Raw genomic sequence first — 27,921 nt, 5'->3', positions numbered from 1 at the left:
AGTACCAGCTGCCTAACAGTGATACTCTGTTCTAGCCTTTCATTTATTCACCTGGGAAAGACACATACAACCGCAGCCATGGGGAAGCAGGTAAGATCTGATGAAGAAACATTTAGTAGCATTGGGTTTAGGGAGTGTATGCCAAGACTTACATTTCATTTCAATGATAATCATCTCAGATGGAGCAGTGAGATGACTCACTAGAGCTGTGCTGAGTCAGTAAAGATGACTGCGAGGGCCTAAATCCTTCTGCATTTGGTTTCTGGCAAAGTGGAAATCTTCTTTAAAAGAATTTATGATTTTTTTTTTTTTTATTACAGTAGTATTACCAATCACTGCACCTCATGTGTGATACCTGGATGCCAATTTATTCTACCTGAAGAATCATCACGCTGTAGTCATGAACACTCAGGGAAGCACTAAATGGAACACATGCATGGATGCACAGGATTGCACAAACTGGTTTCCATATCAAGGAGCACAGCACCGAATGAGTAAAGGATTAAAAGACTGTCGGTTGTTTACCAGTCAGAAAGTTAATTTAAAGGGGAGCCAGATATGTTGCCTTGAAGAAGTTCACTCTTGTTTGCACATGCCTCACATCTGCTGACAACTGAATACAGTTCTGATATATCAGCTTCCTCAGAAAAAACAACTGCTGGCAAATTACTGAAGCGGCAAAAATGTAACATTTCCTGTGCACGGAGAATTTTGTTGTCATACTCGAGGTCGGCCAAGATTTTCAGTTTTGTGTATTTTTACAGGATAGCTTATAATTTCCAGTGAGCGGCATCACTATCCTCACTTTTATTTTGATGGGAACTAAAGCAGGGCCATGTTATTCTAAGAAAGAGCAGAATGTGTATTTGTGCCAAATAACTGTGGATAGGGAACTCTGGTAAATTCATTCGGGTCTTCAGAACTTTCTTTCATGCAAGCATCTGGATCTACTATTGCTCTGAAACTCTCCCTTTGCTTCAGTTTTAAGAGACTGCACTAAAGTATTCTTCTTTTTTTTTTTTTAAATATTAGTCTTTTGGACCTGAAGTATTGAATACTATTCACCTATTCGTTTTTGCATTATACATAAACTGGCTAGAGAAGACAGACTGAATAGTTGATTACTTCTCTGCGTCATGGTGTTGATCTTTCAGTCTTATTCAGTCTACTCCCTGTATCACGCCCTCCACCCACCAGAGGTCCCCAGTCTTTCTTTCTCTGGACCCAATTTCCTGCCTGCCACGCCCACTTCACCTGCTCCCTGTTCCCTTCTATGTTTACCTGCAGACTCTTTGACAATAAGCCCACCAAATACTTCTAGTCTGCCAGATCATATTTTTTTTTGTCAGGTACCTTAAGCCTTAGATTTCCTTGAGTTCTGTTTCTTTGTGAATATCTTGAAAGCCTTTGGATGCTGCCTGGACTTTGGACTCTGTTTCTCCTTCTGTTTTGGGATCACCTGCCTGCCATTTGTAATGTCAACCTTTCTCTGTAAGTGAAATTAATTTTAGTTGCTTCACATCCTGCCTCAGTGTTGTGCATTTGGGTCCTCTCCCATGTGAAACCGTAACACCCGGCATGCTTTGGATGCCTTCCGATTTAAACCTCTTAAAATCCCATTTGTGCTCATTTGATAGCTCCGTTTCTGCCGTCTTCACTCCAAATCATAAACAAAGCTGCCTCTCTTGGATCAGCAGTGACAGCTCTATCAACAGCTGTGATCTCTTGGGTGTGGCTGTTGGAACAGCTAATGCAGGGTCACACTCATTGTCAGAGCCAATAACTGCACATGGGAATGGGGTGGGGAGGGGCTTGTGTGTGTGTGTGTGTGTGTGTGTGTGTGTGTGTGTGTGTGTGTGTGTGTGCAGCTGGTGCAGCTGAAGAATATTATTATATAATATATATTATTTTCTCGGTGATACCTCTGCTAATGTTTCGTCCATTTTAATCTTCAGAGAATGTGCTTCATAGGATACGATTGAGGAATGTATCCTGACACTGTCACTGGCATGTAGATGGAGTGTGAGTGAGGATATCTGTAGGGGCCACACTAAAAAGCAGTAAAAGCAGGAAAGTGATCCGATTGAGTCGCTTTCAAACCGTTAGAGCATCTGCATTGGCGGTTATCACTGATAGTGCTACAGAGCAAATTGTCAAAAATGTATTAACACCAGGAGAGTGTTTTGGAAACATCCCTCAGCCCTAGATGCAGCTGACCCAGATCCCCAACAGCTGGGCTGCTGCCTTTGGCTCCTGACAGTCTCCTCGGACACGCCAACACAGCTCACCACAGCAGATGTTCCGCCCTCCTCCAGCATATCTTGGTGTAGGAGGTTCGAATGGTGTCTCTGTTTCAGAGAATGTAAGAACAACTAGGCCTTTAAGCTTTTCATTGGAGAGTTGAAAGTGAAACTTTTATACCTGCCTGTGTTGGACTGGAGGAGTTGTTAATTGCTGCTGCTTGTAAATCGTGACTGTTTTTTGTGTTGGGAGTTAGCAGGCAGGAGAGTGATTGAGAGCTTCACTAGCGCCATTGTTGATAAGATAAGTTCAGTGTTGTCGGCAGGAGATTTGTGATAAAGATGTGACACCAGTTTTCTACAGTTGATCCCTCAGAAGCTGGAAGCAATTACAGACTTCTCCAAGCCAGTAAAGAATGTAGCAGGCGTTCACCGCAGCCTTTCAAAAGGAGACTTTTTATTTTTTCAGGAAAAAAATGGAAGCCAAGACTTTCAGGCTACGGGGCTGTGGTGTGGACTAAACATAACATATGACCTTACTGTTCCAAAACTCCTACACTTTTTCAGTCCCGTTAGAAAAACCCCAGACTGTGAAGTATTTGGACCACAAAGTGTAACTGGTTTTCTTGGTAGATGATATGTGAATATTTCCTTATGACCTTCATTTTTTCTTTTGATCTTTTGTCGCGTCTCTCATATTGCACGTACATGTTATTCATTCCGTGAAAGCATATAGTAAATGACTACACAACTTTATTACATCCTCAATATGGCTATAACAACTTAAATATTAACAGAGTCTATTTAAGGATTGTGTTGACGGGGAATCCTTCAACTTTCACAATGTGCTTGTTTACATGATCTTACACTATATTCAGACTCACTTTTAAAGCTCACAGCACGTAGCCTATTTGTTTTAATAAAACATTAAAGAGGGTGACAAATAATTCAGCTTTTGGCAAAACCATTAACAAAGCACCAATGAAGCTGCAGCAAACTCTGACTAATCAAAGAGTCATTTCCAGGTCACTGCCTGCAGAAGTCCTATATGTTCTGCCAGCTAAACATGAAGCAAACCAAATGCATGTGGACATTGGCTGATTTGTACTTTTCACACTTACAGTTTCTACCATGTACAACTTGCTTTAACAATGAGGAAGCGCAGATTGTCTTTGAGATACTATATTAAATTGCAATAAGTAACACTTGTGTTGAAATTCAAAGATAAATTGCTGAGTGTTAATTGGCTTGCTACTAATGTGTTCTTTCATTTGGTTGATGTTTGGATTGATTGTGTGTGTGTTGCTTAGTTATGGGCAGCTTGCCTTGGGGATGAGAGCAATTAAAATCTTGAACCTTTGCCATGATGGGGGCAGGCTACGCTTTCATCTTATTGTTTACTGGCAAAATTAGGATTCTTTTGGACTGTCCTAGTTAGGAAAATAATTACTGCTGCTTAGATCAGTGTTTGCACTCAAAAAGACTATCTTGATGCCAAAGTGTGTGCTAACTCAATTAGGCATGTACATTCAGACTTTAATTGCTGCAATTTCTGTGGTCTTAATGGCAAACATAACACTGTAAAGATCTTCTGTTTTGTGTTTCATTTGTATGTGCGATATGATCTGATGAGAGCCATTTATTGAGCAGAAGAGAACAGCATTTATTGTGAGGATGTATAGATCTGTGTATCAAATGCAACGATGCAGCACAGCCCTGGAGACTGATCCCATCTGTTCGAGGCCTCGCTGTGTAGTTAGAAACTCATCAAAATGTGGTCCCCAAGGTTTGTGCACCACCCTTTGTCTCTCCATTTGTTACCTCTTTGTCTTATTATTGAGAGGGTGGGGAGCCAGGGGCAAGAGCTCAACCCCAGGAGGGGGGGAGGAGGCAATGGGCCCCAAGCATTAATGGAGACAGTAGCCATGAAATGGCCCAGTGGAAGTGACGCTTCCCGGGCATGTTTTACGCTCGCATGAGCATACGGCTGGGGATGGGGTAAAGGGTGGGGAGCTTCAGCAATGAGGGAGGGAGTGTGGAAAGAGACTAGCCAGGATGCTTCTGTGTGTTTTGTTTAATCTCTCCTCCATGTGCTACTGAAATAGAGAGATGACTTGTCATTGGAGGTTGCGTCTTACACCTGCATTATAGAGGATCACTGTGGACTAGAGCATGTAAGTAAAATGTACTGCTTATTCAGCTGAATCTATTAGAACTGTTCTGATTTGCTTCTGGTTGTTGTGAGGTTGTTTTGACCCTTTGCTGTTTTTTCTCATGCTGATCAAGCAGTCATGTGGCCATCCCCTCCAAAGCTGTTACCTTATACTTTCTTTTTTTTTGGTACATGTTTGTTTACTTTAGATTACATGCATAGTTTGGTGTTTCTTTATTCAGCATGAAACAAGTTTGCACTTGGAAACAGCTCAAACACCACAGTGAATCCCAAGCTTATAACATGATGATGATGATGCAGTTTACAAATGTCTGCTTGCTCTTATGCCTTTAGAGAAATCCTGTTACTTTCTCAAGCCATCAAAGTCTATGTAACATTTGATTTCACAGCCTATTTAGTTCCAACATCTTATCTGTTCTTTCAGGAGGACATTTCTGGCCCTTTTCAGGTCTTTTTCCAATTAATACAGCTTGATGTGCCAACTGTCACCAAGAGAACTGCCTCCGGCAGCAAATGGCCTTATTTAGTGGGGATGAATATTCATTTGTTTTGAGTCATTATTCCGACAGTGCTGTTATTTATTGATAAGGAAATATATGGACAGTGTAATACAACATATTCTCTGGAAGTAATTTTAGGATTACAACAAAAATATGAGGATCTTGTTTGCCGCTTGTACAAATACATACAAAAACCAGAATTGCTTCACATTGTTTGGAGACCTATTTTGTTCATTTGTATTGCTATAACAGTAACTTTCTGTTTAGTCAAAGTTTATCTATCATAACATGTCAGATATCTGGATTTAAACTGTACAGTATATTTGTTTTGACATGAAAATTAAGCTACTAAGTAACGGAAACACACAAAAATAAATATTTTGATCAGTTTTGATCAGGGTTTCCAGCGGGGGAGGTGGGGACAGTTGCTAAAACCACAGTCCAGACGAGTTCTCTTTTTATGGGATGATTAAAACAGAAACAGACATTTTTTCCACTCGAGGTTTATTGCAGTTCAGAACGGGGCGTGACCCTGCAGTAGCAAACCATTCTGCACTGAAATGAATATTAGTTAGTAGTGAAGTAATTTGTGGCTCTATATGTATTTTGCACCATGTGGCTTTGGCGTGGGCAATGAGACTTTCTTGTTGATGTCCTTGCTGTAAATTACTGAAGTGGTATTGTTCATCTAAGGAGTGATTTGAGCCTAATGTAGCCTTGTTGTCTGTGTTTTACATAGAAAATGGATTTGTGTTGTGCTGTTTACAGATCAATCATTGTGTCGGTAATTCCTGCTGAATGAGCCAACCATGGGAGTCACAGAGGAAGTCATGCTTAATTCATGTGTTGTTTCTCCCTGGTTGTGAGAGTTTAGTCGTGGTCACCGGGGGAGAGTGACCTCTCTTAGGTATTGTTGTCCCGCTAACAGCATCTTTACACATTTCCTCTCCTTACAAAATGCAGCAGACTTTAGATTGGCATGCTGATGTTGGAAGGAAGTGGACAGTGACAGACAGCAGTGGGCTTGACTGAAAAACAAACAAGCTGTGAAGAGAGAGCTGAAGGTTTGCCAGTGAAAAGATTAGAGTGGCATTTGGCTCAAGCGCCAAGATGCATCGTTGCTTTTGCCACACTGCCATGGCAACGGAAGCTTTATGCTTCCCTCACGGTCCCCCCGCTGAGTGTCCAGACTGTACCAAAGAGTCATTTGAAGATTCTGTCATTATTCATGTTGACCGTCACATTCAAACACATAAATTAAATTTTTTTCTTGAATTCAGATGTGTAAAATAGACATTTGCTGTCACCTTTGATTACACACTCATTTCCATGGCTTTGTATTCTTTGCAATGTCATGTAAATGAGTGAGCTCTTTAAAAGTCTATTATAAATGTAACTTCATTTGAGCATCTTTACAATACCATCCAAAGCTCCCATTTGTCATGCAAGGCACCTCTGATCCCTGGTGACCAATCAGGAGTGCTTCCTTGGTGGCTAAAAGCACCCCCCTCACCACCTCATCATCACATGTGATTGACAGCCTCCCACAGGAAGGAGGGGAGGGGAGGTGGAGGGGGTATTTACCTCCTTATGTTCTCATGGGACTAAGTTAATGATCCCAGCCAACAAAATAATACAAAGAGAGAAAAGCCTGAGAAGTCGGCGCCTAGTTGAACCATTTGGAGCAGTTTCGGCTTCCTTTAGAGAGGATTAGAGAGGAAGAGGCTGTGTGAGGAGAATTTCAGAGATAGCGGTGAGACAGATGAAGCAGCAGAACCCAGACAGAAAGTAGGAGCTGAAGGGGGCTTCTGAGGAGAGCCGGTGATTTCAGAAAAATCTCTTTTTGGGCTTTATTTTTGTATTCATCTGTCACCCTGACTGTGGACTGTCTTGAGTAACAGGCTGTGAGGTAAGGCATGATCTGCATTTCCAGTGGAAGACACTTTAAAAGTCCCCTTAAAGTCTCTTTTAGACTTTTGACTTTGGCTTTGAGAGAGTTTAGGGTGCTAAATTAAACATGCTTCACAGTGTTCTGCATATTTTTGTGTCTGTGTTTGAAACGTATCAGATTTTTTCCCTTGGATTTACAGGAAAGGGGAGACCACAATATAAACCAATAACAATGCTGTGTGGCTTTGGTCTGTTTTTCTGCCGGTTACGCTTCACTGCGTATGTTTCCAAGCTGCACATTGTGCTGACATAACTGCTGGATTTGCGTTGGTTCTCCCGCACTTTCCAAGATGATAATGTGTTTACGTTACTGTTCAAGTTGTTCTCAACTGTTCTTATAATCTAAGTTGTTTTACTATCTCTCACATATCTTTTCCTACTTTTTTGAACCACGAAAGGTAAACTGAAGCACAAGGACTCCGGGCTGCGACTTTGGCGGTTAATCCAAATCAATCCATGCCTCGGGTGCTGTGGTTTTACCTCATAACATAAACATTTGCTTTACATTTGCACAAAAAAGAAATGAAACTGACATTGCTGACAAGGTCGTCTCAGGTAATGGCATCTAACTATTCAGCTCATACTTTATAGTTTAAGACTAAACTCAACTCCAGAGTGAAGAAACTGATCAAACTTTCTGTGATCAGCCTCACTATTCAGATGCCAATCCCATCAGCCACATGTTTGTGTTGGGAGCATTTTCCATGCAGCTTTAGACTGGCGAGCAGATGCCAACAATCTGAAACAACTTTCAACACTATCTAAGTCAGCTGTCGCGACCACGATACATTCCTGCGTGCTTCCATGCCAGTGAATGTGTCCACATAAAAAAATAAAAGGGTGTGATTGTTTTAAGAAATGAGGCTGCTGTAGAGTTTGATAAAAGCTGACTGAAAGCTGATTCCCTGCACAATGCAGTTTTCTTGACCGGCATGCACGTCACTTGTCAGTAGTGTTGTGTGGCAAAAGTAATTGATAATCTATCAATATCCCTCCATATAACTGTGGTACAACTGGCTGTAGGCCACAGACAAATCATTGCTGTTGTCCTGTCTGGAGAATCTAATCAGAATTGATAACTGTGTTTGTTTATGCCCTATTTCATTTGACAGTATTGAATCTTGCCTAGAGCGTGAAACACATTTCCAACCAAGTTTGCAAACGACAACTAGTTCAAATGTGGCCTGAATATGTTTGACATTATTTGTAAAATGCAATCCTACCAATTATACAAAAAACATTTAAAAAAAGGAATGCGTTATTAATGCACTGAATGTTGTTTTTGTGGTGTGCTGCTCAGCTACTTGAAAGATGTTTATTTGAGGATGACAACGAGGCTTTGTCGAGAGTTGTGGCAGCACGCCATGCTCTAATAGCCCTGAGTGATAGACCAAACCGACACAAAGTCCTGCCCCTCTCATACGATTGGCTAATGCAACAATTTGCAGCCCACTACATCTTATATGGGATAGATACAATTCTCAGCAAGAGGACAGAAAGGGGTGGTGAGTTTTGATCCTCCTACTGTTTTTCAGTGGGCTTAGAGGAAAGGGTTAGAGGGTCAGAAACTCACAGGGAGTACAGAGAGACGAGTCACTTTGCTTCAAGTTCAGACCACGGCAGTGGATCAGCTTTGCAGAGGTTGCAGCCTACATCAACACAGGCTGACTTTAGAGGTGGCTCCTTCCTGCTCCTGCTTGTTTACGGCTGTAATCATGTGGCAGGTAAGTCACAGGGTCATTCTTAACTCTGTGTGCGCAACTGTTCCTCTGTGATTTCACTCCCGAAACAATGAGTCATCAGATGTTTCCAAGACTCCAGGCAGGAAACTGTTAAAAGTTGTTTGGCCTCGCTGTGTGCACTCCTTCTGGTTTTGAACAGAGGATGATGCTTGAGAGATAGGATGACTAAGCGAGAAGGCCGAGGGGGATTTTGCAATTAAAAAGTGGCAGAGAGAGTGGGAGTAGACAAGGTAGATTTCGAGTGTCAAAGCAGCTTTTTAGTGTTTGCTTTAGAGCATTTCCTTAAATACATACTTCTACATGAACTCTATCCAGAAAATATGATATCATTCGTTGGAGCAATCACTACAGTGAGCTTTGCAACATTATTTCTGAAGGTGCAGCTAGTTGGCTGATCTCTACCTTTTCTCAGTGCCATATTTTTCTGGCTCATCGTAAAAGTTTTTTTTTTTTACTACCTTTTCTCGGACTTGGAGATCTACCGCAGCATAAAACCACCCTTTCATCCTTAAGCTGGTGGCCTCATGACCTGCAAAATACCATCTACTGATAAGATAAAAAGATACATGCTCCCCTGCAACATCCATATACACTCTGGCGGCACATCTGGACACAGTTTGTGACAGGCTCACGTGCATAAAAGCATATTGGAGTCTTGTTACATGAAGCTAATGAAGAACAAAACTGGGACATATAGCTGTTGAGGCTGTGGTTGCCCCTGTTAATTAGTAACTTATCTTGTTCCTGTGAGGAGGAATGTTAGACATCTTCCCAACAGAGTAGCATTGCCTTTGATCACTGGTGTGACAAACAGACATAAAGCTGTCACCATGGCAACACATGTGGAGGCCTTTATAACATAATAAAGAGCTGATGCATTGGTTTTAATTCAAGGTGGGTGGGACTGGAGACAAAATTTGTGAACAGATAAAAATAAATTTGCACAATTCTTTAAATTATTATTATTTTGTGAATTGCAAAATGTCATCACGAGGCATGTTTTATGGTTACAAAGGACACGTTTTGAGTTCAGACAGATAAACTTGCTTGCTGGCAGTTTCCAAATCAGCCGCGCGATGGCGCTCCGTGAGTGTTTTCCACGACAGTAAGGTCTCGCTCTTGTTTGTATGACGTCTGTTACATTGCTTATCCTCACATGAGCGACGACGGATAAATAAAGACAGGATCGAACATTTGGACTTTTAACGATAGTTCGATAGTTCCCAGCTCCGTGAGACATTTCTTCTGTCTGGACTTGTGAGTAACACAGTTCTGCAGCTCACATGCTTGGAAAGTGACATTCTGTAAAGTTCCTGTGGTTGTGGAAAAGGATACAGCGTTTTCCCCGCTGATGACACCTGCCAAGCCACGGAGAGGAAATGAGATTTTGGTGCAGCTTCTGATGCTGACCAGGATGACCTGTGCAGACAGAACAGACAGTAAGCATGCAGAGAAGTGAAAGACGGGGGGATATGAACTTGTCTGGCTGACCTCTAGACCTCTGTTTCCATTTCTTAGTCTGTTAAAAACTTATTAAAAACATTATGCACTTTATAGATTTCAGCTGAATCTCATTATACAACCACCTCTTCACACTGGAGGGAGGCTGAAGCCAATACTTTCATTACAGCAGCAAAAACTTATGCCACTGTTATTATTTTCCGTGCAGCCATGTTTGACAGATACCTTTTAAATGCAGTTGTTGCAATGTTTAGATTAGTAATTAACTTGCCCTCTGTAATTATTTAAATAACAGCATCAGTGGCTGGTGTTCAGGGCCAGGCTCCATTAGGCTAATCTCAGTAATGTGTGCTGCTGCAGATCAGGTAGATTTGTCAGTGTAATCAGCTGGGTTGTGCTGCAGCAGCTGTAAATCACATTAGGCCTGAGTGGGCCGCTGCTGAGCTGGCTGCTTTAGGGAGCAGCAACAGGCCACACATTGGTCACAGCTACGCTGTGAAGACAGGATTACAGATAAATATGTTAGGTGTCAGCCCCAGGAAAGAAGACAAAGAGCAATCACACTCTTTCAGTCTCTGAATACATGGTTCAGAGCTATCATTAAGGCTGATAAAAGACCATAACCAAAAGGATTAGAAAGTGCTAGAGCAGGAAATTGTCTTCATATCTGAGGCATTGTAATTGTTTCATCTCTAAATGACACTTCCCAGTCAAATAAAACTCTAAATGTTAGGTCAGTACTCAAGTTCATCATTTGACAAAGAGCTAAGTGCATACATCTCATACCTGTCTATCCGCTAATAGCCTTAAGAATTTTGAATTACACCTCTGCTGTACAAAGTAGAGTATCAACCACCAACTGATAATTCATGTTTGAAAGTTTGGCTCCAAAACGAGGGCCTTTACACAGATTTATCCTCAAATAATTTGCAAAACACATCTGATAAAGTAATCTATTGATTTAATGTTGATTTTGTGATACAAGACCAGATTGTATCTGGTTATTATAAACCATGCTTGTGTGATTTTCATGTCTTAAATGCTGCGCTACAGTTCTGAACTTGTTTCACTGTTGAAGCTGTGAGAACCAAATGGATCTGTCATCATATTTAGTCCTTCTTCATCTTCTGAGAACAAGAATATAGCAACAACATATTAATACACTGTTTATCAATACAGGCGGTTGAAATGCTATTTTTAAATTCAACTTTGGATCCTTTTTGTCATCATCAATCTTTTCCTGCTGCTCTTCCTACACGGTCATTTATTCAAATAGATTCTCTCACTGGTCTCGTGACGCTGAATTCCTTCCCAGTTGGAGACTGTATGGAAGGAAGGAGGGGAGTGCCAGTCGCATTCCCATGTGGAGCTCCCGAGTAATGTAGCTCGTACCCACAGATTTGTCTGAACTTTAGCGTGTCTTGAATATTTACAGTGTGTAACTGTCTCTCAGAGAGGATAGTCATTATGAGGACTCCTTTGAATGACAGGAGAATTGGAAATGGGGCGCAGCAGGGGTGTGTCTGGAAATACAGGCACATGGTAAACAGATGGTACCTCTGTGACTCCCACATGATGGCCAGCAGGGACAGAGTTAGATGTGGTGTGTGATGTTACGTCGTGGCTGTCTTCATTTGGAGTGTTGTGGTGGATGTTTACTGTCTTTCAGTGTTTGTTGAGGGACTCTACAGTATTACTTTATCTGTAAAGCTGCATGTTTGAAATGTGCCGTATCTTAAAACCTCTTTGAGGACAGATAACACACTGGGATGTAATTCACTGATTCCACATCGCCTTGTTTGTTAAATGCAGAGTTCCTCTCTCTCTTGTTACAGATGAGTCCTGCTGCCTCTCAGACACTCTCCCATCTGTGTTTGTGTGTGAAGCCTCTCTCTTTGAATCCCTGGTGGGGATTGCCAGGAAAAGTTCCAATCGGCAGTATTGTGCTGCTCAAAGCAGAGGGACAGTCACACAAGGGAACCTGAAACTGATCCTTTGAATTACTGAATGGGCAGGGCTGAGAGGACACTGACCTGCCTGTGAGGACGTGGACTCGGCTCTGCATGATCCTGTGCCTCCGCTTATTTGCAGATTGTGACTCCCTCTCTCTTTCAAGCTCACTCTCTCTCGCTGTTGTCAGCTCCCTCTCTCTTCTTCCAGTGCTGGCCAGAGCTCCAGCTGTAGGTGGAGCTGGCTTTCCTGGAATTGTCGGGCAACTTTTCCTGTTGTGCTTGCTACCTCTTGCTCAATCTCTTGCTTAATGACAGCTCTGCTGCGGGATTACTGAGCGCTGTGAAGACTTGTGCCATTTGGATGCATTTCTCTACAGCATGCCGGAGTTTGTGACTGTCGATTATTTGTCGTTGTAAACATATTTTCATGATTCAGGTCAGACGTTTTCCTTCAGCAAAAATGTCTCGGCAGTGCAAAGTGAGGCGAAATCCATCGGTGGGTAAAGTAAACTGTGTATGAATGGGAGAGCTTTCAGGAGTGCGTACTGAACTTGGGGCTGTAACACAGTTTTCAAAGGCTCTTTGCCAGAGTGTTACTTTACAAGCTTTTTGTATCTTCAGGAAAGTTTATACCACAGGCAATGACATCAGAGGATTAGCATCTTTGCATTGTGTTCATTATACAAAGCGCTGTATTCATTTTGTATTTAGGACATCCTGGTTGAATCAGGAACTTAACCTGCTTGACGAGACCTGCGAGGGCAGCATGTTGTTAGCTTTGCTGTGTGTTTCAAAGTGAAAAGTGGATAAAATGCTGAACAAGTAGTGAATTTGTTTTGTGTGCCACAGTTTTGTTAACCTGAAGAGATTCATGTCTCTGAGGGACACTTAGATATGTCGAAAATACTTACCCAAACATGTTTGAATTTAATGAGAAATTAATTACGTAAAATTAAGAGCATCTGGAAAAAATTTTAATACGTTAGTGAAATAATACCAACTTTAAAACAATAGGCTGAATGTTTTACGTGTTTAATTGAAGACTGAGGGGTTTGGATGGTGAAGAGGTCGTCTCTGATCCTTTCTAGACAGCTGCATTTCTCGCTTTGTCCATAGATTTTTTTTTTTTAAATAGCAAAGGAACAATGGCCCACAGATGCATCCCAGTCACGGGAGACAAGTGCAACAATTGCTTCTTGTCTCGTACAGTACAGTGAGACAACTTAATGTCTGTGAGAATTTGAATAGAGTGGAATGAACAAGCCCAGGTCTGTAGCTCAGAGGTAATTGCTGTATCCTCACAACTTCAAAAGGATACTTGTGCCCGACTGTCCTGATAATGAGCTTTTGCCTTCTTCACACATAATGAGTGGAGGTAGAGAGTTCACATAGAGAGACGCTGTGAGCACAGTGTGTCCACTCGCAGCTGGGGTGTCTGACTGGCCGGGAACAAAGGCTTAGTGTCTGTGATGGTGTGGAGCCCCAGCCATCAGCAAGCAGGCCAATAGACTTCTGCTTGGCTGAGTTGTCAGTCCTCGCTGGCCTGCTGGCCTACGGGCTACAGTATAGAGAAGAACACATGCGGACAGGCTAGACCATTCCCTGTGCCAAATTAAAATGAGCCTTGAAGTTGTAAGTTCAGCCAAACAGACCAGACAGAGATCTTTATATAAGTTTATGTATCATATGCAAGCAATTGTTTTTGCTGAGTATTCTCTTGCTTGCTTGTTTTATTTTTGCAATATATTTAATCTGCATAATCAGATATCGCTTTCAAATATTTACATTTGTATTCATGCTTTCATATTCAGCTTTGTTTTTATTATCATAAGTCGTTGATAATCAGGGCAGAGTTTGTATGATGTCAGTGTTATTGCATTTTTTTGTTTAGTATGCTTTGTCAACATGGAGCTCGACTTTCTTTATTAATTAACCTCAGAAAAATAAAAACATTTCAATTTAATTGAGTCAATAAACAACTCATTAACTCTTATTGTTAACGCCCTCCCACAGTTTAAATTATTTTTTCCATTATACGTCTGTAATTTGTCTCTGTGTCATCTCTGCAGATAGCTGATCAGCTTCCCTGGATTTCGCTGAGACTTCTACTTTGTTTTGCCTGAAGATGGAAACACTGGAGTCGGAGCTGACCTGTCCAATCTGTCTGGAGCTTTTTGAGGACCCGCTGCTGTTGCCTTGCGCTCACAGTCTTTGTTTCAACTGTGCCCACCGAATCCTGGTCTCCCACTGCACCCCCAGCGAGACAATTCAGTCAATCAGCGCCTTTCAGTGCCCAACGTGTCGCTATGTCATCACCCTTAACCAGAGGGGCCTAGAGGGACTCAAGCGCAACGTAACCCTGCAGAACATCATTGACCGTTACCAAAAGGCTTCTTTAAGCGGACCAAATTCTCCTAACGAGACTCGGCGTGAGCGAGCCGGGCCCGACAGCAGAGCCATGACGTCTCCCGGTGACCGCGTGCAGTGTCAGTTCTGTGAGCAGGACCCTCCGCAGGACGCCGTGAAGACCTGCGTCACCTGCGAGGTGTCATACTGCGAGGAGTGTCTGAAGGCTACCCATCCCAACAAGAAGCCTTTCACGGGCCACCGTCTAATCGAGCCCTTGCTGGACTCCCATCTGCGAGGCCTCATGTGTCTGGAGCATGAGGATGAGAAGGTCAACATGTACTGTGTGACAGATGAACAATTGATCTGTGCATTGTGTAAGCTGGTCGGCCGACACAGAGACCACCAAGTGGCAGCCCTCGGCGACCGATATGACAAACTCAAGGTAAGAAACGATTTGTAGTTGGAGGAATGCTTTGGGATTTGCGATGCAGCGGAAAAATAGCATTCCCACCAGTGTTACCCCCACAAAATTTAAAGACAATTTCTGCACTTGTGAAAAAGCCCTTTTCAGTTTTTATAGTATCTCAGTGTGACAGGTGCAAAAGCAGAGAATAAATGTGTTGCCTTTCCATTTTTTGATAAAAAGAAGTTGCTTTATTTTAGTAATGAAATATGCGCAGTCACAGAGTCATAAATCCTAGCTCATCTGTAAATTATTAGAAGTGTTGATAGAGACACAGAAAATTGAAACTCATTAATTGATTACGATTTGTGCAATTTATATTAAACAGATGCTTTAAAAGAAACTGCTGAATAATTAGCTACTTTAAAAAATGCAATGTAATTTTCTTTGCAAGTACAAATAATTTAATACTGCAGTACGCTATAATGAGAGATGCAGCTGCGTTTTTTGTTGTTAATAAATTATGAAGCAAATCTACAGTGGAATTTTACAAACAGTTTAATTACCGCCAGTGTGAGAGAACTAACTCTACCAGATGACTTCTTTACTCAGTTAGATTGTACAATAACATGTCAGTGTGTGAGTTGGAAGCTCTTTATTGTTGACGGCTTTCACAGTTTTAGGTTAAGTGGAGCTGCTCACTTTCAGCGGATGTGCTGACATCAATAAGACATGAGAGGAAGCCGTTAGCTGTGAAGCATATGAAGGAGGCTCCGCTTTCTTTTCCGCTGCAAACTAAATGAGTTTCTATCATTAGAAATTTTTACTTCGCACGTCAGTGTTTTGCCAACTCACAAAGTGTCTGTGACAGTTTTAGCAACATCACAGGCTCATTTTATGGTCCACAGCTAGGCAGTTGTGCTATGGAGCTTTATTGTGAAACAGTGAGTTAAATCTGCTCTGCGGCGCTTTTCTCTCTCTCTTCTGCCAGCGAGAGTATTTACAAAAAGCTGTCGACACATGATTTGACATGTATGTTCCACATAGCAAACTTACGTAGTCACATTAACTATTTTAAGTGCATAAGTGCACTCACATTAACAAGTATGGAAACATGCAATGCAATACAAGTACCTGGATGGCACCCAAAAACGGTCCCAAACTGAGTGTGAATTGCTGGATTCTCTCCACACTCAATGATTGCTATCTCGGCTACATAGCTGAAAGGGACTGACCACCAACTGAGGTATTTTCAAATTGCAGGTTTGAGGAAGCTGCAGCTGTCCAGGTGCATCTCTGGGTAAAATTCACAAAGCCATAGGCAACGTAGCCTAGCCCTAAGCTACTGTTACGGCTGTGAAACGTTGGATAAATTTGATAAATGATGGATAAATGAAAAAAAGACTTCACAATCCCTGTGAAATGACTTGCTTTACTATAAAATTTGATCCATTTCGTCCAATAATGTGGAAAGTCTGGAAAAGCTGTACGATTGAATTATTTTCTCCCTATTCAAATAAGCATTTGAACTAAACTGGGAGTTAGCCAGCTTGGCCAGCGAAGCCTGAGGTGCACATACTCCACCCAGAGTTTATATTCATCTGGCCTGGGCGAGAATGTCTCACCGGACGTTAAATTTTAAAACTCTGTTTACTTTTACACACATAGAGATTTGTTTGACAAGGATAGGCTTTATCAGATTTGTATGACCTCGTTTTGCGAGGGCTTGAATGTTTATTCATGTGAAAAAAAAAAAGTGCCACGCTGTTGCCTTAACCACACACAAGGCAGCAAAGCAATTTCTTTCAGAGCCTCAAACATCTATCATTGTAATTTGGGGAAATGGTCTAAAACTCAGCTGAAAAAAGCTTTTCAGTTCAGTAAAAGTTCTCCTAAATTCATTCCAATGTTTATTCAAAGAACTGCATGGCATAGACTGCATGAAAAAAAAAGAGTGTCCTCCTTTTTTCCCCCCACAAACACTCAAAAGTCTTCATGCATGACTCACAAAAGGATGGTTTTATGTATCACAAGTATCACTCATAACCCTTTTGTGCCCGCTCCTTTCTTTCTCAATGCTTGGTCACTGTGGAATTGGGATGCAAACAGTCTTTTTGCAGCATTTTGGGAACGTAGGTCAGAGGACCAGCCTTAACCCTTCTCCTTTGTTTGATCATGCTGTCGTTGCGCAGAAATCTCCTGGCCGCTTTCTCTGTGTGGGGCGTGATCGTTCACACCAGGAGGCAGACCAGGTGATCTGCATCATTTCTTCAATTACACATTCAGGGCAGATTTATTGTAAGGATCAGCCTCAACCTGAATGTCACTTTTAAAGTGATCGAACAAAATCAGTGAAATGAAAGTGAAGTGCATTCTGCGTTAGCTACAACCGGTCTGTACCACGGAGTAATGAGACATGTAGCCTGTGTTTTTTCATGAATTAGTTCGTGTATTTAGCTTTGTGAGTCTGTTGTTGTTTTCATTATTTGATATGTAGTTAATCAGTGCACTAACGTTGTTACTTGTCTTTAATAAGAATAACATCCTCCAGATGATTAAAGTCATTCGATTCTAGGGTAAATTAAGACGGACAGAATCCATTTTATCTTCTTGTAGATTGTTACTCGCTATGATCTGTTTTCTCTGTTGAATGATATTTACTGATTACTCACATTCAGTATTCAGTTGCTCGGCGACATTTTACAAGGGCTTGTATTAATTAATGTATTCATCTGTGTTTGTGTCGTGTTGACCTCACATTACGTACAGTTATTAGGCTCAAGTAAAACAGGAAATGGTAATTCCCATTTTAGAAAGAATAGATTTTTTTCTCATGGCAAACAGGACAGGACCCAGGTGGCATGCAGCTGAGCTTGTTGATAGTTTCTGTCTTTTTCAGGCACATGTTTACAGCCACAGTGCCTCACATTTCTCAGAAATTCCCCCACAAAGGGATAGTATGACACTGTAAAAGCCTGAGTGTGTGTTGGTGTTTGTGTGTTAGTTCTTCAGCCAGATTGGAGCAATATGTGACATGATCCTGGTTTGGCATTATATGTGTAATTATCCATCCAATATTTGTATGTCAGTACAATCCTATTTAAGGTTGCAGCCTGAAGCATGAAGGAAAAACACCAGCTCGCTTGCCAATTGCAGAGATTGTACGTAAACAGACAAAACAGTCACTCGTAGGCATTTCGAAGTTTGTACTGATTTCAAATCGAATACACCAAATCCGGGGTTGCGCAATACATCAATATTATATCAGTATTTTTATGTGACTAAATATAGTCTTTTTGATATCATAATATTATGATATGGCACAAGTTTTAACGGATGCATTACAGTGGGGTAATGTAATTTTCTGAACTTACCACTTGGTCATCATATCCACATTACTGATGATTATTTATTGAAAACAAATCTCATTGTGTAAATATTTTGTGGAAGAACCAGTCGTCATCCCCGATATCGATATTGAGGTATTTGGTCAAAAATTTATATTTTATTTTGTCCATATTGTTCAGCCCTAATTTAAGAAGATGTAGTTGTAAACGTAATTACATAATTCTTTGTTTGGATCTTTTTATAAGCTTTTTTTTTTTTTTTTTACACGTATTTTGTAGGTTTAAATTTTTTCAAACGTCAGTATTTAAAGGCATCTGGTTTACTGTGCATCATGTGTGAAAGCTACAAAGACCCTCTAACCCTATTCAGTCAGCAGGCCAGTTCATTTTTCAAAAAATATTACATTTAGTCAGCTGGATCACATAGTATGAAAATCTATCAATTAACAGGCCCGCTGTAGTGTCAGAAACACTTCTGCTTCCTGACCATGATTAGTAGAAAGCCGTATGCGTCATTGCATTCAATGCGTTTCAATGCGTTACAAAAAAATCGGCTAACATTGCACATTTATCAGCACATTGTGAAGAATTTATAAAGATATGTCGAGGCGCATGGAACATGAAGCGCACGCCATGATGGTTTTTTAGGGTTCAATCTCTGATTCAAATGTAATCTCAACCGTTTAGATTTGTTACGGGTTTGGACTCGGCCTTCACCCCCACCATGACTGGGATGTCTTTTAAATGCCTTTTTTCAAAGCTGACCTTTTAACTTGTCACCGTAGGGAAAGTATAGGTGTTTTTAATAATGTCAATGAATGTCTCTGTTCATTTCAAGTGTCCCTACTGGGATACATTAAAGTTTCTTCCATTTAAAAAGGGTCATACTATACAACACTACCCAACGCACAGTATAAATCTACATGATTTGTCTTTACATACTTAAATTGGAGGTTACGGTCGGATGAGAAACCCACGAGTCAAACACTTTAGGTATACACATTATGTGAATACCTATAAAGTATATGTTCTGGGATTATAATGCAGTGCAGTTAAGTGTAAAATATATATTTGTACACTTGAGTAGGACTGATTTAATTCGAGCTTAAACTGCCCTCCAACAAAGTCCAAATCACGGCTGTGTAACAGGACCTGTGGTGTTCACAGGATGAAGTGGCAGCCAACGTGTAAAATGTCTGATGTTGACACAGGATAAAACTCCAAGTCCTGACAGTGACCTGTCAGGGCTCCCGAGAGGAAGGAAGAGGGGCCGGCCAAAGCAAAGGTGTGGAACCAGAAGCATTCGCATACAAAAGGAAGCGGCTATTCTTTCCTCTCATCGGCTTTAAATGGTTTTAGGAAAGAGACCTCCATTAGAGAGAGCTGTCTAAACATGTGAAGAATATTAATGTTTCAGGAGAAGCCATATTTTTAGGCACATTGAGAAAGTGAGTGCACCACAATGTTAGAAGAGATGAACTCACTTTGTGTCTCACGCTTTCCATTTGCTCTTTAGGGCTTCACTGGTGTGACACTTGTCATAATCAAAGACTGGAGTCTGTAAAACGTATACGTTTGGCTATATTCTACATCATTTTGATAAATGTGTTATATTTCATTCGGCAGTTTTGAAATTATGAACTCTCTTCACCTGTACCTGAAGCACTGCATCTGAAATGGCTTTCATCACATTCTTTTCCATATGAATAAATCATATTCATGAGTGCAGTGAAATAAAGCCTTTACTATTTTAGCACACAGTGACGCACCCGCCTTATGAAATCACAATGTGAAACATCTAACATGAAAGAGGTCTTCCCGCTATTTGCTTCACGCTTCAGATCTTTGCAGGCTCCTCTTACCTGTTTGCTCTCGTCTTTGACTATTTCCAGTTTTTTTCTTTTTAATCAAAGGAATCTTGCTCAGATTTTTATTTTTGGTGCTTGTGAAATGTTTTCCATGGTTTATAATGTTTATACTTTTTTAAAAAAAATATGCAGAACAACTGTAGATTAAATCTAATTCACTGCCATCTCAAAACAAATATTTTATATCCCAGTACTGTGCACTTTAAAGGCAGTAATTCTTTGACTATGAAAATTACAGATCCGTTCATATATTGTATATTAAAAGACTTTAACAGGCATTTTTTCAGGTTTCTTTTTACTTCGTTGAATCATCACAAAGTACTACTAATTTACATTTCATCGTTTGGTGTCTGTGTTAAAACACCCGTCTGTCAATTTTTTGTCAATCTTTTTTTTGGTATGGTGGGACTGTTATTCGGTTCTCATTTAAATCATTAATAGCACTCTAATGTAATTGCACAATCTTTTATTAAGTATAAGAATAAAACAATATCAGAGGACATTTTGTGCCATCACTGTACACAATCATCATGCTGCCCAATTACAGTAAGAGATTAAGTTTGAAACATAAGCCTTTGATCTGAGTCAGTGATTAACACGGCCCGGGTTTAGTTGTCCAAATCACTGGCAGATGCTCTGCTAAGCTCTGTGGGCACTATGATGGGATCTTTGGCACGCAGGCAGAACCGAGGGGCTTCGCACTGATCAGAGCCCAAATGTGGTCAGTCTTATCCAGTGTCAGCTTTGAGTGTCCCCCCCTTCGGCTCATTATACACGGGCCAGAAAATGGTCCTTATGTTCCCATTCACCTAACTCTCCACCAAGATTTATTCAGCTGTTTACAGTTTGATGGCGGGAGCTGTATGTAATGAAATATTCCCTTTCAATTTCGTTTTGCAGCAAGCGTTGGATTCCAACCTCAGCAGTCTAATCAAGAGGACCAGTGAGTTGGAAAGTCTGATGGGCAAACTTATCCAAACCTGCCAACATGTGGAGGTGAGGTTGTTTATCTGTTTCTTTTCAGGTGGCGCCTCTCAGCCGCCGTGGCATTTCATGGGCAACAACTCATTAAATTATTAACACCATGATGAATTACTGTATCTGAGAGCGGCATTTTATCATGTCAACAAGACTGAGTGCTTATTAGTCTATAGATCAATAATTTCTGTAACGTGCTTGCATATTGAGTCTTTTCAGATAATGTTAGCAGATAAATATTAATATACATTTAACATAAATATTTATAAAAAATATTAAAAAAAACAATAAAATGAAGGATGATTATGGTATATTGTATTAAAGAGCCCGACAATACTGGATTTTTGTGGCCGTTGTCAGTACCAAAGATACAACACAACATAAATCTATCAGCAAAAATTTGGTAAGGACTTGATACAAAGATATGTAATGGGGGTAAGATATTTTACAGTTTAAATAAACTTCATTGTCCAAAATGACATCACTACACTAAAACAATATACTTTACTGGGAATATAATATTTATAAATAACTAGATGTTTAATAAAAAAACAAACAAAAAAAACCCCGATTTTTAATGTACTCCAAGCATCTGTTTTTGCATTAAGTTCAGTAAAACAAGTGTTCATACGTATTCGACAACACATGTACCAACATATGATAGGCCAACATCGGACAATAAAATCCTCTTACCAATAAACTGGTCCGGCTCTATCGTTTAATATGATTTATTTCACTGCACTGTGCATTTTTAATTAACGTTGCGTAATGCAGAGTTTTAAAAAGTCAGCAAGAAATTTGGTAAATTTGAATGTCATTCAATACGTTGCCCGTATTCTCACATGTGACGGGTAAAAAGAGAAATTGTGAACGAGGACAACTGAATGCTTTTCTCTTATCTGGTTTTCTGTCACATGGGGTTTGCGTAAAATAAATTGTGCCGTTAGTAATGTGTGCTATAATGATTTTAAACTAGCACATACCTTCATGAGTGCAGCAGGACATTTTGTCCAAAGCAAATGAATTAAAAAACAAAAAAACCATTACCTACTGCCTCTTATCTGTATTTGTGCTGTTTCTAGGTAAATGCAACACGGCAAGAGAACAAGCTGCTGGAAGAGTGTGACCTGCTGATTAATATCATACAGCAGCGAAGACAAATCATAGCGACCAAGATAAAGGAGGGGAAGGTATTGTTTATCGCCTTTTGTATCTTGATAACCTTTGTTTGCTTGTTTATCACCTTGTCTGTGTTGATAACCTTGCCCCCTCACACACACACACAGACACACACACACACACACACACACACACACACACACACACACACACAAATGCATGCTGTTCTTGTTAGGATGCAGCAGTAACAAATTACTGTTGTTGGGTAAAAAACACATGTCTTCAAAATGTTACTGCCTAAAGCGAGTGTATGTAACGTTTAAAGGAATCAAACATATTTTTCTTCTTACTTTGAATTTTAATTCAAAGGAAATAAAACCCACATTCACTCCACTTTTTACTCTCAGTGGTTTTGCCCTTACAGCCGTAGTTGGTTTGGTATGACCAGCAGCTAAGGGTGGCTAATGTTAGCCGACTCTAGACAGATATTTTCTTTCAGGTGACAGTACTGATGTCGGTTCCTTAGCTGTATCAGACATTTCAGCATGTTTATTGACAACATACCTCACATGCAGACAGGTCGCTTTTATTCAGGTTGTCCACTGAGGATGTTTTTAAAGCCACTGTACTGCAATAATAGTAAAATAAAATCTTAAAAAATAAAGTGAAATACCTTTGTAATTGGCAGTTGAGTTGACCATACGGGTCATTTGTCTTTATTCTCTGAATGTGGACCATCACAGAGTAAATTGGCAGAGATATTTTTACCTTTGTTTAGCTATATTTTGTCACAAAAACAATTTGGTATAAGGGAGAGAGGGAAAATGAGATTGGGGTAAAATAGAGGAGTATCATGGTTACAATAAACATGCTGTTAAGGTTATGAAATGTCATTTACTTTTGATTTGAAAGTGGAATAAAACTGTTCCTTTTGTATGGCTTTGTAAACTTGTTTGAGCAAACTTGTAGGTTAATGCTTATTTTGTCCTCAGCTTTAGAAATCTGCTTTGGAGTACTTGTGGCGCAGTGTTCACATACATTTAATGTGAAAGTGCAATGCTTCTTGAATCGTTTCCCTTCCTTTTCCCCTGTTAAATGTCCTTAGAGAGGTGGTGGCACTGTGTGTTCAGCGTCAGAGTAAGATCAGCCCTGTTTCCTGTGATGGTCCTCTCTGGGGAACGGCTCTTTCCTTCCTCACCCCATGCCTCACGTCAGGTTGTGGGGTTGCTTTCAACCAGTAAGCCTTTGAGGCAAAGAGGGGGGGTTGGGATGGCCCGGTTACTATGGCAGTGTCATGAGGGATGTTTCATATATACACCTCTAATCCAAGAACAGCAACCGGTTGTAGCTCGCAGTGTAAATCAGATTTATCCTCCAGTAGGAAATTTGTAATTGGCAAGGTGAAACCCAATCTAGCATCTGGCAGGATGACACCTCACAGGTCATATTTTGGTTGGTTATTTACCAAACCATTCATCTAGCTGCATTTCCTATTTCCTGTCCAGTCTGTTAGGCTGAGGAAACTAGCCCAGCAGATAGCGAGCTGCAAGCAGTGCATCGAGAGGTCCTCTTCTCTCATCACTCAGGCCGACCAAACCCTCAAGGAGACGGACCAACCTCGCTTCCTTCAGACAGCTAAGAGTGTCTGTGACAGGTGAAAGAACAGTGAAAGCTAACCCTAATAACAAATAATGGATACAGTGCACAAAACTGCCAGCATCTCTTACTGTATTTCCTTCTCTATCATAGAGTTTCTATGGCAACGGCATCTTCTCAGATCCTGCTACCAGAAATGAACCTGAATGACACCTTTGATACGTTTGCTTTGGACTTCACAAGGGAGAAGAAAATGCTAGAAAGCTTAGATTACCTCACAGGTGAGTCAGGTCTTACATGTTGAAGCACTCAATATTTTATTGTTTGTCATGAAGCCTGTCTGAATTACTTTAATCGATTGCTTGTGCCTGATGACTTTAGTTAGTTTGTAACTGCATCTTTCAGCTGCACACTCTGCAATTCTTCAATATTTAGTTTTGTATGATTTGTCAGGTTCCTCTAAAAAAAATGCACTTGAAATCTCACTGAATTATGGATTTCTGTCATTTAAAGGCTTCTGCACGGAAAGAGGCAGGGTGTTTGTATCTTAACTATGTGCCTTTTAGCGAGTGGCAGAAAACGAAAAAGCTCACGATGTAGGCAGCAGTGGTTTTATTTTCGGCTGAATGAAACAGGTTGGATTGTTTATGCTAAGCTCCTGTTGTGCTGCGTGACTTTAACTCTGCATGGGGGCTGTGGATGTAATAGCTGGAGGAACTCCAACCTAGATTAATTACACTTGCCAGAATAAAAAAAACCACAAATGAATGGTATTTATCCACCACCGGGTTGGACAACATATTTTTCTGTTTGTTATTTTGATGTTGTTGAGGGTCGAATTAAATCCACTCTCTGGACAACATGTGCTTTTTGTTTTCCGTTTGCAGCACCGGATCCACCAGTAATCCGCGAAGAACTATGCACGGCTTCATATGACACAATCACAGTTCACTGGACATCAGATGATGAATTCGTTGTCGTGTCATATGAACTTCAGTACGCCATCTACACCAGGCAATCTAATGTTGTCAGTAAGTCCACATCTAGCTTTCTTATGGGAATACAGAATATTGTCTGTGGTGGAAAACATAAAGAGGATGGAGGCATTTGAAAGGGATTTCTGAGAGACTTTAAATTGTTTGGGGGCTATGTTAAAATATTCAAACATAAGATCGGGTTGTAACAGCAGGACAGGAGAGCTCGGTCCTGGCTCTTATGGGTAATTAGATGTCACCAAAGTACACCGCAATTTCTGCAGTGTCTCGGAAGGGGTGGAAATATAACAGTCAGACTGGATTTACATCATGGATGCACATCATAAACTTGATATGATCTCGGGGTTGAAACAAGCTGCAGACTTGGAATTGATTGCCATAATACAATCACAACGGGCTCTATCAAGCAATTTATTCTAATGTGCCTCAGTGCTCAAGCATTCTTGCACAAGTGATAATTAGACTATGTTTGATATATATGATATAACTGATGAGTCAGAAATAGCAGCTGTACTATTTTGTTCCCAACTAACTTCAGATTCATTTTAGGATACTTTGGTGTGAATTTGTGACTTTCTGTGTGTCGGGGCTGCAGGTTTGTGTAACTCTGCTGACAGCTGGATGATAGTACCAAACATCAAGCAAAATCACTACACTGTGCATGGACTCCAGTGTGGCACCAAGTACATCTTCATAGTGAAGGCCATAAACCAGGCTGGAAACCGCAGCAGTGACCCAGGGAAACTCAAGACCAACAGTACGTCAACAGTTGCCCAGAGTTACTCATGTTATTAATTATCCTTGAGAATTTTAATGAATGCATCTCACAAACTAACATGCGCCTCTGCCTTAATTAAAGGTCAGCCATTCAAACTGGACGCAAAGTCCGCTCACCGGAAACTGAGGGTGTCCCATGACAACCTGACAGTAGAGCGGGACGAGACGTCGTCCAAGAAGAGCCACAGTCAGGACCGCTTCTCCAGCCACAGCAGCTACGGTGTCACAGGGAACGTGTACATCGACAGTGGCCGCCATTACTGGGAGGCTCTGATAGGAGGAAGCACATGGTAAAGACATTTATGTTTTCAGCCATGGTAGCTGAATGGCTTGACTCCTGTCGGACGGTCCACCACTTTAGTCCCGACTGATATATCTCAAGAACTACCGGATAGAGTCCAATGAAATTTGGCACACACTTTAATGCATCGCTATTGTGGGCTTATTTAGCTTAAAACCTCACTGTGCCTATAAGTCTTTCAGTTGAATTTATTTCCTCATGGATATTGTTTCATACGTACAATACCAGAAATGTAGCAGTATTTATGAACATTTTTCCCTTTTCTTTTGTCACGAAGGTTTGCAGTGGGCATTGCTTATAAGTCTGCACCAAAACATGAGTGGGTTGGCAAAAACTCAGCTTCCTGGGTGCTGTCGCGCTGCAACAACTCGTGGGTGGTGCGTCACAACAGTAAGGAGTTGCCCATCGAGCCGTCACCCCACCTGAGGCGTCTCGGGGTGTTGTTGGACTACGACTCTGGATCTCTGTCTTTCTACGACGCTGTCGGCTCTCAGCACTTGTACACGTTTGACATCTCCTTCGCTCAGCCCGTGTGCCCTGTGTTCAATGTGTGGAATAGATGTTTAACAATCCTCAGTGGACTGCCCATCCCCGATCACTTAGAGGGGACGGACTACAACTGACAAGACCTGCTGGATTTTCTTATTCTATCTAAGAAAAGATCAGACTGCCTGCACCTCTTAAACTGTGACGACCGCATTCTTCCAACGTCCAACAACAGAACAATGGCCTTGGAGTACATTCCTAAGCAAGCCTATGTTGAAATGAATTAGAATAATTTAAGACTTGTTTTCCAGGCACTTGTAAATGTATTACCTTGCTTTGCACATTTATGTACATTACTCTGCTGCGTGGTTTTAAGGGTTTGCTTACAATTTCAAATGTATTATTTTTTACAAATGGGATTTTTGTATTTTATTTTGAGGTTCATATTACACACTTTTCCATTCATGTCCTTTTGAGGGTGATTTTAACACTTAAGTGCAAGTGAAGAGGGGACTCTTTAAACGTTTCTGCAACGTTGATAGAGGCAATTTTAAATGTAATGTCTGTGAATGATTTTTCTTAATTCGTAGCACTTTGAACAAAGTTTTCACTGTAAGTTGTATTTGTAAGCCACTTTCGCCATAATACAAATGTTTACTTGTCATTGTGTTTTAAATGAAAGGCACGTAAATAGATAAAAAAAAAATACTTTTACTCAGACATTTTAATTTGAAATCGGTTCATTCAACAATTCAGAGTAAAACGTATTTATTATCTGTAAATGCTTTAGCACAGTTTAGCATCTCAGGATTCATTTCCTCCTTGTATCCATTTCAAAGCAGATTTTCATTGCAATTTTCACATTTAATTTTTTTTGACAAGATCTAATAAAAGTGACTTCACTTTATGTGCGACTTTCCTTGTTTTTTTTTAAAAAGATGTATCGTAAGCTACAAAATGTTCCTAACAGTGCGTAATTGTTAATGTATTATTTGACGTCTTATCAAGCTTGCACTAGTTCTCACAATGTAGTGAAAGAAAAACGCCACCACTTAAAGTGTCAGTGTTGCTTTACAGAACTCAGTCTGACCTGCATTGAGCCAAAATACAACTTTTGACAAGATGTGCTCTGACATCTCTTTTTGTACAAGAGTAACGTGGCTTGAACTCTGCAGCATCTCCCTTCAACAAAGAGCAAAAAAGGAAAATAAAAATGTGAACTCTTTTTGACCTCCCCAAGAGACACCCTGCAGACAAAGCTGCAATACGTGAACGCTACCTCCTCCTCCTTGCTAATGCCACCAGGACTGCATTTTGAGATGTGTTCATTTTTGTGTGTAAAGACATACTGAAAGCTCTTTGTATAAGTATAGGAAATGATACACAGTTCTTTGTGTACAAATAATTTCAGCTCTTCAAAAAAAAAGAAAAGAAAAGAAAGATAATGACCAATTTTCGAAACAGTTAAATGAAACAATTTGTCAGAACCATCTATAAAGAAAAGCAGTAAAATAAAACAAAAATTGTTTTATAATAATGTAATCAAGGGATCAGTTGGTGAATGCAAGTTATCCATAACCCAATTAATAGAAATGCCTCAGGATCATAGATGCATAGTGTGAAGAAAAAACAAGAATCCCTATTTTTGAATAATTTTCTTACATAACCTGCTTGGCATTCTGCT

The 27,921-nt window shown here is 40.5% G+C and overlaps 1 protein-coding gene across 7 annotated transcripts; it reads left to right on the top strand.

Moving 5' to 3' along the window:
- The first annotated feature begins 69 nt into the window (after nt 1–69).
- mid1 (midline 1) lies at nt 70–27,144 on the top strand. 7 transcript variants are annotated; one of them, XM_069153928.1, is made up of 11 exons: nt 70–90; nt 14,088–14,809; nt 16,963–17,022; nt 20,886–20,981; nt 22,046–22,153; nt 23,588–23,736; nt 23,832–23,959; nt 24,566–24,709; nt 25,269–25,430; nt 25,533–25,740; nt 26,029–27,144. In XM_069153928.1, the coding sequence occupies exons 2-11, from the start codon at nt 14,144–14,146 to the stop codon at nt 26,372–26,374; spliced, it is 2,067 nt and encodes a 688-aa protein (XP_069010029.1). In that variant the 5' UTR covers nt 70–90; nt 14,088–14,143; the 3' UTR covers nt 26,375–27,144. The 7 variants fall into 7 exon arrangements, with proteins under 7 accessions (XP_069010029.1, XP_069010026.1, XP_069010023.1 ...); XM_069153925.1 differs by lacking the exon at nt 70–90 and adding an exon at nt 4,382–4,414; XM_069153922.1 differs by lacking the exon at nt 70–90 and adding an exon at nt 6,588–6,822.
- Nucleotides 27,145–27,921: the final 777 nt, after the last annotated feature.

Source organism: Embiotoca jacksoni, unplaced genomic scaffold, assembly GCF_022577435.1.
Source record: "Embiotoca jacksoni isolate LCO1_2020_lvr unplaced genomic scaffold, fEmbJac1.0.p SCAF_2, whole genome shotgun sequence".
NCBI lineage: Eukaryota > Metazoa > Chordata > Actinopteri > Embiotocidae > Embiotoca > Embiotoca jacksoni.
The sequence above is the reverse complement of the archived record's forward strand: the minus strand, read 5'-3'. Positions and strand labels throughout refer to the sequence as shown.